At 39.2% G+C, this 13,343-nt stretch overlaps 1 protein-coding gene across 5 annotated transcripts in view; it reads left to right on the top strand.

Moving 5' to 3' along the window:
- The window catches only part of FBXW7 (F-box and WD repeat domain containing 7), a 133,336-nt gene that overhangs the window by 104,991 nt on the left and 15,002 nt on the right, over positions 1-13,343 (top strand). For 4 of the 5 annotated variants that reach the window (XM_039365577.1, XM_039365574.1, XM_039365579.1 and 1 more), the window contains 3 exons: positions 6,735-6,858; positions 7,409-7,545; positions 10,029-10,142. In XM_039365577.1, coding sequence (XP_039221511.1) covers positions 6,735-6,858; positions 7,409-7,545; positions 10,029-10,142 — 375 coding nt within the window. The remainder of the gene's footprint in view (positions 1-6,734; positions 6,859-7,408; positions 7,546-10,028; positions 10,143-13,343) is intronic. The other variant, XM_039365575.1, reaches the window with a different exon arrangement.

Here is a 13,343-nt window from a genome sequence, read left to right on the forward strand (position 1 = left end):
CTTGCGATCCTTGGATGAAACCAATTATCTGGACCCTTTTCCATCTGGTTTCAGGCCCGGCTACAGCACTGAGACTGCTTTGGTCGCACTGACCAATGACCTCTGGCGAGCCCGGGATAGGGGTTATTCCTCTATCCTGGTGCTTCTTGACCTCTCAGCAGCTTTCAATACCATCGACCATGGTATCCTTCTGCGTCTCGGAGAGGTGGGGGTGGGCGGCACCGTATTGCGGTGGTTCTCCTACCTCTCTGACAGGTCTCAGTTGGTGTTGGCGGGCGGACAGAGATCGACCCCTAGGCGCCTCGATTATGGGGTGCCTCAGGGCTCGGTCCTGTCCCCCCTCCTTTTTAACATCTACATGAAACCGCTGGGTGAGATCATTCGGCGACACGGGGTGAGGTATCATCAGTACGCGGATGGTACCCAATTGTATATCTCCACCCCGTGTCCTTTCAGTGAAGCATTCGACGTGATGTGCCGGTGCCTGGAAGATGTGAGGGTCTGGATGGGGGTGAACAGGCTTAGACTCAACCCTGACAAGACCGAGTGGCTCTGGGTCTTGCCTCCCAAAGGCCAACTGGATGGTCCATCTTTAGTCCTGGGGGGGGCAAATTTACCTCCCTCAGTGCAGGCACACAACTTGGGTGTCCTCCTGGACTCACAGCTAAATCTGGAACAACATCTATCGGCTGTGGCCAGGGGGACCTTTGCACAGGTTCGCCTAGTGCACCAGTTGCGGCCTTATTTGGACCGGGAGGCTTTACTCACAGTCACTCATGCCCTTGTCACCTCAAGACTGGATTACTGTAACGCGCTCTACATGGGGCTACCCTTGAAGGGCGTTCGGAGGCTGCAGTTGGTTCAGAACGCAGCCGCGAGAGCGATTGTGGGCGCGCCAAGGTACGCCCACGTGTCACCTATCCTCCGCGAGCTGCACTGGCTTCCTGTGGGTCTCCGGATGCAATTCAAGGTGTTGGTTATCACCTTCAAAGCCCTTCATGGCATAGGGCCAGGTTACTTACAGGACCGCATTCTGCCGCACAGCTCCCAGAGACCGGTGAGGTCCCATAGATTGGGCCTCCTTCAGGTCCCGTCGGCCAGACAATGTCGGCTGGTGGGCCCTCGGGGAAGGGCCTTTTCTGTGGTGGCTCCGACCTGGTGGAATCAACTTCCCCCCGAGGTTCGAACTACTCCCACCCTGCCGGCCTTTAAGAAAGCCGTTAAAACTCTCCTGTTCCAGCAGGCCTGGGGCTGATGTCCCCGGGGGGCTGGGATATGATCGGACTCGCGGTATGACTGGATTATTTTATTGTTTTACGACTGTTTTTAACTTTGTACGCCGCCCTGAGTCCTTTGGGATTGGGCGGCATATAAATATTTGTAAATAAATAAATAAATAAAGGCAAGGCAAACAGCAACAGGACAAGTAAAAACCGGGGGGGGGGAGTGTAAGCCAAAGCAAACAATTGTTCCTGGCAAAGACTAACTCCCCATGGCTTCTCCTTAAGTTACTTTCCTCCAGGTGTTCCTTGTGAGGAGGGGTGGGGTGGCCTCTTCCTGAATAGCCTTGCAGCCCTTCTCTGGGCTTGCCTATGCTCCACTCTCCTTGCCCTTGGATCAGTGGAGCAAGCAGCTGTTCCTTGTCAGAGGAGATTGGCTGCATATCAGCACCACTGTAGGTTATTAGCCAATTCTCTCCTGTATCTGTGCAGGCAGGCAGGCAGCTCTCCGTCTGGTCAACCACCTCCAATGCCTGAGGGGCTTGGGACAGCATTGTCCTCTGCCCCGGTGCCCCTTCCCTGTTAGATGTTCCCAGCTCCAACTCCTCCTCCTCCTCCTGCGAACCAGCCTCTGAGGGCCCATGACATTTCTGCAGATATTCCACAGGCAGGGAGCCACTACAGAGAAGGCCCTTCTTCATGGGTACCACTAGATGGACCTCCTTAGGAGAGGGGACCTTAGCATTCCCTGCCTCCCCACTCTGTTAGGGAAACAATCTATTTGGGCTTTGGAAAAGAGCTTTCTATGTGAAGTATACAGAATCTTACAGAAGTACAGGTAGTCCTCAATTCATAACTATAACTGAGGCTAGAATGCTATTAAGACATTTTGTTATTAAATGGGTCATTATGAGATCATACCTGATTTTATAATTTTTTTGTGGCAGTTGTAATTTGGATGTCATGGTCATTAACGAAACATTGCAGTCATAAAGTGAACCCATTTTAGCTAATGAACTTTTTTTTTGCCCAAAACCAGAGGTTTTTCTGGTTTCCAGCCTAAATAAATAAATAAATAAATAAATAATTGTAGTCACATGACCAGGGAATGTTGTAATTGTGTGCCAGTGGCCAAGCACCCAAAATACAATCCTGTTCCTGCGGGGTTGTGGAGTATAGGGAGCAGCCATTAGAACTTAAAATTGGGTCATTAGCCCTGAAGATGTCTGTTGCAACTTCAGTTGCTTAGCTACCAGTCATACATTAAGGATTACCTGTACCTGTACTGTTTTCTGTCTATCTGAATGTCAATCCCATATTCTCTGCTTAGATTCTACAAGGGTATTTTTCTTCCAACTGTCTTCAATAGAAATACAATTACTTCTTGTCCTTCAGGTGCTTTGGAGCTGCCTTCAGGTGCTCATAAAGAGCCATGGTGGCGCAGTGGTTAGAAGGCAGTACTGCAGGCTACTTCTGCTGACTTCTGGCTGCCAGCAGTTTGGCAGTTCAAGTCTCACCAGCTCAAGGTTGACTCAGCCTTCCATCCTTCCAAGGTTGATAAAATGAGGACCCAGATGTTTGGGGGCAATATGCTGACTGTACACCGCTTAGAGAGGGCTGTGAAGCACTATGAAGTAGTATATAAGTCTAAATGCTATTACTATTGCTATATCATATCATATATATCTTTCTCTGCCTTTGGCTCAGATGAGGTATTATCAAAATTGAGTAGATTATATTCCCAGTATTCCCCTTATTCTCTAAAAAAACTTGCCTTTCATTTTGAATCCATTTTGTAATTTTTTATCCAAAATGTAATTTCTAATAGCCCCTAACTCTGATTTTCTAAACCTGCCTGCAGTTGAGAAGACAGGATTATGATTAGTTCAGAAATATTTTGAATTTGTTCTAAGTTACTCTCCTTGCACTTATATTTATCCCTTACAGTGGAAGTGTTTTGAGTCTTAGACTTTATAATTTTATTTTAGAACTACCACAATAAAGTAGATTTAGAACTACTACCTTATAATCAGTGGTGGGATTCAAATATATGAATAACTGGTTCTCTCTGTGGATGCCGCTTCCCAAAGTCCATTCTGGGCCTGGGCAACAAAAATTTAGCTACCAGTTCTGCCAAACTGGCTGAATCCCACCACTGCTTATAATTTAATCTAATTCTCAGAATGATTTTTGTTTTCCATTTCTACGATTTGAGTGCAAAATATATTAGTTTTTTTCTTTTATATTTTTTCACTTATGAGCTGTTTCTTTCCAATCATGTTCTCATTTTTTCTTTATATAATTGCTTTGAATTAGGTTTTTTTAACCTATTAAAATATCTCAAATACTATTAAGGACATTTAGGACAATATGCACATTTTACACAGCATAAATGACCAAATTAAGAACTGAAGAAAATTTAAGTGCAGAACTATAAATATTTTTGATTAAATCAAGCAGACCAAAATATATAATGCTTCATTAAACAAATAAGGTCAATATAATATTGTTAGAGAGTTTCCCAACTCAGAATCACCTCATAAATGAACTTGTCATTTTTTTTCAGCAAAATAATTAGAATCACAAGTTATATTGTGCAGTTATGCTACAAACCTGTTTTCCTCAGAAACCATTCTTATCAAATCCATTGCTTTAAATTAGGTCTTCAACTCTTCTTAGTGTTTATATAGAAATTCCACTTACGATTCTCAGAAATTATAGTCTGTTCTACTATTTTATTTTTACCATAAGCTGGTGATTTGAAATATATCAGTAGTACCAATAGAGGAGACTGTATGTAGTTCAGGGTTGAACTGTGGAGTTCTTGGTGCTCTCTGAGCATGGTTGATTGCAGAAGTTTCATTACCCTCCTGGGTAACATCATCAGCGAGAATGAATTTGCTCCCTGATTAATATTCAATAGCTTCCCCTATCAGTTTTGGTGGATATATGGGTTTTTTTACCCCTTGATAGTTCCTTGATTAGGGTATTGTTTTCTGCGTAAGTGTTTATCTGGTATTAATCTCTGCTTATCTGGATGTTGGCTGCTGAAGAGGATGTGTTCTGGTCTTTTGATTTCCTTTTTCGCTTTCTCACTGTCTCTTTAATGGAGAGTAAATATGGTTTATTTCTGTGTGTCTATTGATAGCAGATTTGTCTGAATCCCAGTCTTCCAGGAATTCCTTAGCATTTTTGGATTTACCTTGGATGCTCACAGTTTCCCAATTGAAGCTATGGTTGAATGTAACTGTGTGTTGTGAGATTAAGGAGTTTTCATATGTCTTCTGACAGCTAGTTGGTATTCACGGATACTCTGCTAGTTTTCTACCTTTCTGTGCCACTTGGTGGCTTTTACACTCCTTAAACTGTAGCACTAGTACTTATAACTATATGTTATAAATGACTCCTGTTTTGTCTTCTTAGGCTCCTAGGTCATTTACTTAAGATATTTTGGAGGGGTTTATTTGGTTTTTGTGCTACGGTGATGTGTCGTTATAATTGTCTGTTGGTTGTTTCTGAGATGTTTTTGATGTATGGTAGTGTTATCCTTTTAATAGCTTGTGTTGGTTGGATTATAGTAGTTTGAGTGGTCAGGTACTTTTTGATAAAGTTGTAGGGGTATCCATTTTGTTGGGAGATATCGTATAGGTTTCCTTTTTCTGGTGTTCTGTGCTGCTGCATTCTTATACAGATCATCTTGTGTGAGGATAGATTGTTGCTTAGTAATGGAACACTTGGTTAGTGTGGGTTATTTTTCAATAGAATTACATTTCTAATTTGCCATTGTTTCCTCTGCTGATGAAGATATCCAGGAATGCTAGTGTCCTGATATTTTCCTCTTCCCTTGTTAAATTTATTACTTTGAAGATGTTGATTGTGTATCTTCTCTAGTTGTTTCTTTTTTTATTATGATGAAAGTGGTGTTTACATATCAGTTCCATAGTTTTGGCTATATGTGTGGAATTGCTATAGTTTTGAGACACTGAATTATAATCTCTGTTATGAGTCCTAAGTGTGGCGATCCAATGGGTGTTCCTCTGATTTGTCAATATATTTCTTTATCAAAATGGAAGTAGGTAGTTGGGCAGATTTTTATGAGATCCATGATTTCTAGGTATTTTGATCTTAGTGTATTTGGTTAGGTTGTACATGTTGTATAGTGCTGCTGCCATTAGTTCTGGATCTATGGACATATAAATGCTATGATGTTGAAACTATAATTTCATGAGCGTCTACTTTTAGCTCTTTGATTTTCTGGAGGCACTATAATGGAGAGTTGAAACTATCACTTTCCAATATAAGATATCCAAACTTGTTTGTAAGTTCTTTGCCAATATTGTATGTTGGGATCCCTGGTAATAATATAATTAGACAAAGAAATATTTCAGCTTGTATATTTTTGGATGTCCATAGAAGAGTGGCAGGATGAGTCCACTGCTTTTCATCCACCACTGTTCTTTTTTGATTTGACTTTTCTTGGTTAGGTTGTCGAGGCTTCTCTTAATTGAGTTGTGCAGTGTTGGGTTGGTATTTACTGAGATGTAGGTTTCTTTGTCTTTCAGTAATTCTTTGGATTTTTGTATGCATTCTGTCCATGATAATCATAGTTGGCCTTTGTTTTCTGGGAGGATGGTGATGGTTTGGTCCTTCTTCAGGTTTTTGAGGGTTGCTCTGTCCTCTGCTTTGAATTGGCTCTGCTTCAGAATTCTTCTGATCTGTGGTATGATTGTTTGCCTTATGTTTTCTTGGATCTCTATGGTAATTCCTATGGTGTTTAATACTGCTGCTAAGACTGCAAAGAATTCTAACTGAGCCCAAGATTACCTAGCTGGTTTTGTGTCTAATGCTGATCTACTGGTTTATAAGCTACTGGCTATAATTTGGCTCTTGAGCAAGCTGGTTCGTGAGCATCCTAGATCAATCTAAATCCAAAAACACTAGAGAATTCCTGAAAGCTTAGCATTCAGACAAATCAGCCATAAGTAGACACATAGAAATAAACCATATTTAGGACACTATTCAAACAAGACAATATAAAAATTAAGAAGGAAACAAAAGGTCATAACACATCCCTACAACAGATAACACCAGATAAGCTGGAATTTCCCTTCAGAGAAACAGTCAAGCAGAAAACAATACTCTAATCAAAGAACTACCAATGCCAAAACCACATCCTCACCAAAACTGTTAGGGCAAGCTACTGAATATTAATCCAGGCGCAAACTCCATACACACTCATATTGATGATGTACCCAGCAAGGTAATGAAACATCCGCAGGCAAACAGAGAGTACCAAGGACTCCACATCAGTAGTAGTAGTAGGTAGTATTTGTAGAAACCTCTCAAATTCAAGGATGTTTCTTGAGATTTTGGAGAAGTTGGCAAGATATAGGTATTATGCATGTTGTGTTATAATCACTCTTTATTGATTATATAAGTGAATATATGAGGCATAGTAAATTACCTAATTATTTCAATGAGTTTCAACTTCCACTTTTTTTAAAATTTTTGTAGCTGGCTCTATATGTGCTTTCTTTCCTGGATCCCAAGGACTTGCTGCAGGCAGCACAGACATGTCGATACTGGAGAATTCTGGCAGAAGACAATCTTTTATGGAGAGAGAAGTGTAGAGAAGAAGGTAAGGTTAATTTTTTTAAGTTCTGAGATTCATTGAAAAAATGCCTTTGGTTATGGAAATATCATTATTTTGAATGTTTATATTTCACCCAAAAACCAGTTCCAAATATATGTTAACTTGCTTTGTTAAATCAAACAAGCCAATAAATATGAATTCTGGTATTCAAGGCTGGAATACTAGAATTCAATTGAATGCTGCTGAACCTTTTGTTTGTAGATTCAAAAAACTGAAAGAGATGTGCCTCATGTTCCTGTAGATCATATATAAAGCTTGAAAATGAGGAACAGCAGCTCAGCTATTATATAGAGAATAGTAAATATTTCATTTAAAAAAGTGTAAATGAGATATTTGAAATAACAGAGGTAAATAGGGGTTCTAGTATAAGGCTTTATGATAAATTGGATGGAAGATAGAATAGTTTTGAGTTGCATGACAAACAGGTGAGATGTCACTAAGACTGTTACACAATTGGCAATAATTTATCATTTTGGAAAGGGAGAGTAATAAAACATGCAACTAACATCATTTTGGGTTTGTTTAAAATATATAGGAATTGATGAGCCTTTACATATCAAGAGGAGAAAAGTAATAAAGCCGGGCTTTATTCATAGCCCATGGAAAAGTGCTTACATCAGACAGCACAGAATTGATACTAACTGGCGGCGAGGTGAACTTAAATCTCCTAAGGTAACCAACCATTCTTGAAGAGACTATTATATTATGAATATAGTAAAATCACATCTTAGTATTGGTCTGTTCTGATTATTTTTAATATTTAAGAATCTAACTTTGTTCAAATAATTTGCAAAAAGTTCAGCTTCAATATTTTGTATTTTATTATTTTTTTCGCTCACATGTTATATGTATTACAGCTCAAAACAAGTTTCTTATTTCTTGATATGCTGGCAGTTATATCCATTTTAATGCATACATGCAATTTAGCGTATCATATACAAAAAGTATAAATGCTTCCATTTATATGTTAATTTTCACAAAATTAACACAAAAATTGAATTTAAAAGTGAGCTATGTTCAGTTTTCAATGTTACTTACTGAGAAATTCAAGTTAGAAATTATAATAGGTAAAACTGCTCAGGGCACATCAATTTTTTTGAATAATAGAAGCTTCTCTATACCTTATTGGCCTCTCTTCCAGAGGCTCCCTAACAGGTATAATATCCAACATTAAGAGATACTTGCTTTTTTAGGGATTTCTATAATTATCAGGGTCTTACTAAATAGTTCTAAAAATAAGGCAAATTATAGCATGCAAGATATAACAATAAAATAATCAGCTGCAATGGTGTTATCCTTTTGTGTACTATGCAAATAGTTACAGGTGCTCCTTTAATATGCTAAGGCAGTGATTCTCAACCTTCCTAATGCTGCGACCCTTTAATACAGTTCCTCATGTTGTGGTGACCCCCATCCCTAAGGGCTCTCCAAGCGTGCACCGACACCACCCACTCATCCGCCGCGCCCGGGGCTCAGCGCGCCTCACCTGTCCTCGCCTCATTTCCAAAGGTCGCCAGCCTGCCCGGCTCCAGCTGGCCGGGGAGGGGGGGTAGGAAGGCCGTTCCGCCGGCTCCGCCCAGCCTGGTTGGAGAAGTGCCCAGGCGGGGAGAGGGAGAGAGCAAGAGAGAGAGAGAGAGAGCCAAGAGGGCAACAGTGCCGGCAGAGCTTAGTTCAGCCTCCTTTAGGAGATGGAAATGAATCTGGCGCTGCAACGGCCCCCAGCTCAAAGCCGTGCTGAGACGGATAGAGGAACGATGTCTCGGTTCCTAAGACCATCGGAAATATGTGTTTTCGGATGATCTTAGGCGTCCCCAATGAAAGGGTCGTTCGACCCCCAAAGGGGTCGTGACCCATAGGTTGAGAACCACTGTGCTAAGGCATCCACTTAAGTTATACCTGCAGTTTAATGTGTATTAACAAAATTGGGTATGACTGTAAATATATGCTACTTAATAGTATTATGGTTAATACTATTATGGAACTTGAATTTTGGTCATGATATCTCAAAGATTAAGTACTAATAATTCGAACTAGGAAAATATTTAACAAAGTTAGATTGAAAAGCAAAATCTCCAGTTGTTTTCAAACCTCAACAGATTGCTGCAAGAATCTTCTAGGAATATATACATGTCCTACCTTAACATGTCATTAAGATGAAAATGAACAATAAACTTAATATTGCCAGATTGTACTAATAGAATAATCATACTGCCAAATATTCTGCTGTGTAAATAATCGCTACAGACGTTAATTTTGTGGCCTTTTCAGTTAAATTTATTTGTTTCTAAGACCCAGATTAGCCCATAACTGTAGGAGACAATGAAAACTGTGTTGCTATATCTTAGTGGAGAGAAATTCAGTTAGGCATTATTTTATTACAATATTTTCAAAAGCCATAATATAAGAGATTTGTCTTCAAAATGTTTGATTAAGATACAGAAATTTTTGAGGGATACTGGGGCTTATCAGAAAGGAAAAATAGCATTCTTTAATCTATGTTAAATCACAGCATTGTCTGCAGGCATATAATTCAGTCCTATAAAATTAAGCAACTTTAGATATATTAGTTCCTCTAAAGGAAGAACTAGTAAGGAACTTGCATATGCAAATGTGATCATATGGAAGTTTACATAGACATTGTGAATGCCATTTTAACTTTTATGGAAAAAGTATGTAAATTTTTTCACCAATGAACAGTGGAGAATGCTTTTTGAGCCAAATCTTTTTGTCTAATTTCACAATGGGATTGCCTCTTTTTTCTTCTTTTCCAATCCAATGAGTAATGAAATCCAGATATCAGGTTAGTAAAAAGTCAACAGAGACTCAGTTGAATTTGTAATGTTGCCCATTTGAAACAGTCTGTATATATGGAAAGGCACACACAAAATGGAGTCACAATTAATAGTAGCAAAATGGTACTAGAAGGAAGCATGGAAAGATAAATCATGTTATATATTACAATATTGCTATGAGTTGATTGCTACTTGTTCACATAGATAAACTGGATTAAACAGCTGAAAACTAAATAAAAATATGTTTTGTAATATTAGGAGAAATATATCCTAATTAAAAACAATAAGAACTACAATTTTTATTTTAATGGTATAATCAATTCTATTTTTGTCTGAGATGTGTGGTTTTTTTTATATTGCTAGGTGCTCAAAGGTCATGATGATCATGTAATCACATGTCTACAGTTCTGTGGTAACCGAATAGTCAGTGGTTCTGATGATAATACATTAAAGGTTTGGTCAGCAGTTACAGGAAAGGTAAATAAATATGTTTACTGCATTTTAATAAAGATCATCTTAAATATGTTCCTTGCTTTGTAAAACATGCTTTCTGTAGCTCAATCTGGTATTCATAATGCATAGTTCTATTTCATCTCTGCACTTTTCTATTTACTTTACTCCCATTTTAAACCAGAGTTCCCTTACTAATATATAGGAATGTGGTATTCTGCTTTATAACAGAGCAGGCAATCATGCAAGATGGGGAACAAAAACCAAAGCCTGGAGTTGTAAGGTCCATAATCCATAATTTATTATGCAAAACTGTGAACTACTTGAGCAGTGTTACTTGATCACTGTAATCTTGAAGTGGAGATCAACATCATATATTGTACTATACTGTACATGTACTATTCTTTTATGTGAATCCAGTATTGTCATTGGCAGCATGTTAGCCGTTCTTGTATTCTCACATAGCTGATACCCTGTCCCCCCCCAAATTATTTAACATAATTGTAGTGCATAAACAGAAAAAATGCAATGTTACAGATAGAATGTGGTATTTAATTTAATTGAAATAATACTTAAATATATATTTATTTAGAATAATTTGTGTGTCTCCTATTCAGAAGATGATGTATCTAATTCATTTAGCTTTGTTCACTAGAATTAAGACTATCTCTAGGGTGGCCTTTAAGCTACCAAGCAAAACCAAATTCAGCATTACTAGAATTTAACCCATTTCATTTATTACAGTCTGGGAAATACCTATTTGAAAACCATTATATTTAAAATACTGTGCACTTTTCAATTTCAATTAAATTGCCTATCATATTTCTAGCACAACTAAAATTAGTAGCAGAAATTGTCCAAAGAAGCAATAGGGCCATTCAGAATATTTTGCTAACCAAGGCAAAGGGCAAATACTGTATATACCAGCCACACTTTAACTTTTAAAATTAGGTCACTGGCCAAAATGTTGTATGAGTTGCAGTTTATAAAGATTATGAATCTTTTAAAATTATTCAAGCAAAAAAATTTAAAAGCTATTTTCAAGTAATGCTGTTTGTCTATCTCTAGTTTTCTCTCGTTCGTTCTCTCTCTCTCTCTCTCTCTCTCTCTCTCTCTCTCTCTCTCTCTCTCTCTCTCTCTCTCTCTAATTTAAGATAATCCATATGGAATTTGTGCATAAAATTATCTCCTCAATTGCTGGTTCAAATTAATATATCAACCCATCTTGGTAGTATAATATAGATCTGTAGTATAAGTATAGAAACTACTGTAATTCTACTCTTATTTTCATAGAATTATGAACCCTCCCAACAGGTGAGCAACCCATGGGTTCATGAGCCCCCTCCTCCAGGGATATAAGTTAGTCCTGACAACAACAAAAAACAGAGTTTGAAGATAAAGTAACATGAAAAAGCAAGCTGTTTCTTTCTTGCACATATTGCAATAACATACAGCTTTGTGCTGTTCCTATGTCAGATTCAAATCAAGTATGTATTTGAATGCATCATGGCTAACTTGCTGGTACAGTTCCAGTAATCCATTTGTACAGTGGGGCAAAAAAGTATTTAGTCAGCCACCAATTGTGCAAGTTCTCCCACTTAAAAAGATGAGAGAGGCCTGTAATTGTCATCATAGGTAGACCTCAACTATCAGAGACAAAATGAGAAAACAAATCCAGACAATCACATTGTCTGATTTGGAAAGAATTTATTTGCAAATTATGGTGGAAAATAAGTATGTGGTCACCTACAAACAAGCAAGATTTCTGGCTCTCACAGACCTGTAACAACTTCTTTAAGAGGCTCCTCTGTCCTCCACTCATTACCTGTATTAATGGCACCTGTTTGAACTTGTTATCAGTATAAAAGACACCTGCCCACAACCTCAAACAGTCACACTCCAAACTCCACTATGATGAAGACCAAAGAGCTGTCGAAGGACACCAGAAACAAAATTGTAGACCTGCATCATGCTGGGAAGACTGAATCTGCAATAGGCAAGCAGCTTGATTGAAGAAATCAACTGTGGGAGCAATAATTAGAAAATGGAAGACATACAAGACCACTGATAATCTCCCTCGATCTGGGGCTCCACGCAAGATCTCACCCCGTGGGGTCAACATGATCACAAGAACGGTGAGCAAAAATCTCAGAACCACACGGGGGAACCTAGTGAATGACCTGCAGAGAGCTGGGACCAACGTAACAAAGGCAACCATCAGTAACACATTATGCCGCCAGGGACTCAGATCCTGCAGTGCCAGACGTGTCCCCCTGCTTAAGCCAGTACATGTCCGGGCCCGTCTGAAGTTTGCTAGAGAGCATTTGGATGATCCAGAAGAGGGTTGGGAGAATGTCCTATGGTCAGATGAAACCAAAGTAGAACTGTTTGGTAGAAACACAACTCGTCGCGTTTGGAGGAGAGAGAATGCTGAGTTGCATCCAAAGAACACCATACCTACTGTGAAGCATGGGGTGGCAACATCATGCTTTGGTGCTGTTTCTCTGCAAAGGGACCAGGATGACTGATCCGTGTACAGGAAAGAATGAATGGGGTCATGTATCGTGAGATTTTGAGTGCAAACCTCCTTTCATCATCAAGGGCATTGAAGATGAAATGTGGCTGGGTCTTTCAGCATGACAATGATCCCAAACACACAGCCCGGGCAACGAATGCTTCGTAAGAAGCATTTCAAGATCCTGGAGTGGCCTAGCCAGTCTCCAGATCTCAACCCCATAGAAAACCTTTGGAGGGAGTTGAAAGTCTGTGTTGCCCAGCGACAGCCCCAAAACATCACTGCTCTAGAGGAGATCTGCATGGAGGAATGGGCCAACATACCCGCAACAGTGTGTGCCAACCTTGTGAAGACTTACAGAAAACGTTTGACCTCTGTCATTGCCAACAAAGGATATATAACAGAGTATTGAGATGAACTTTTGATATTGCCCAAATACTTAAATTCTTTCCAAATCAGACAGTGTGATTGTCTGGATTTGTTTTCTTATTTTGTCTCTGATAGTTGAGGTCTAGCTATGATGACAATTACAGACCTCTCTCATCTTTTTAAGTGGGAGAACTTGCACAATTGGTGGCTGACTAAATACTTTTTTGCCCCACTGTATATAATAGGACAATTGAAGAAGGCCAGTGAGGGCACTAGAAAATTATTGCATTGATGTTACCACATAACTGAGTTCCCTATTTCAGGTATCAGCCTGAAGAATGCAG

Source organism: Crotalus tigris, unplaced genomic scaffold (genome assembly GCF_016545835.1).
Source record: "Crotalus tigris isolate CLP2741 ecotype Arizona unplaced genomic scaffold, ASM1654583v1 scf7180000020129.766959, whole genome shotgun sequence".
NCBI lineage: Eukaryota > Metazoa > Chordata > Lepidosauria > Squamata > Viperidae > Crotalus > Crotalus tigris.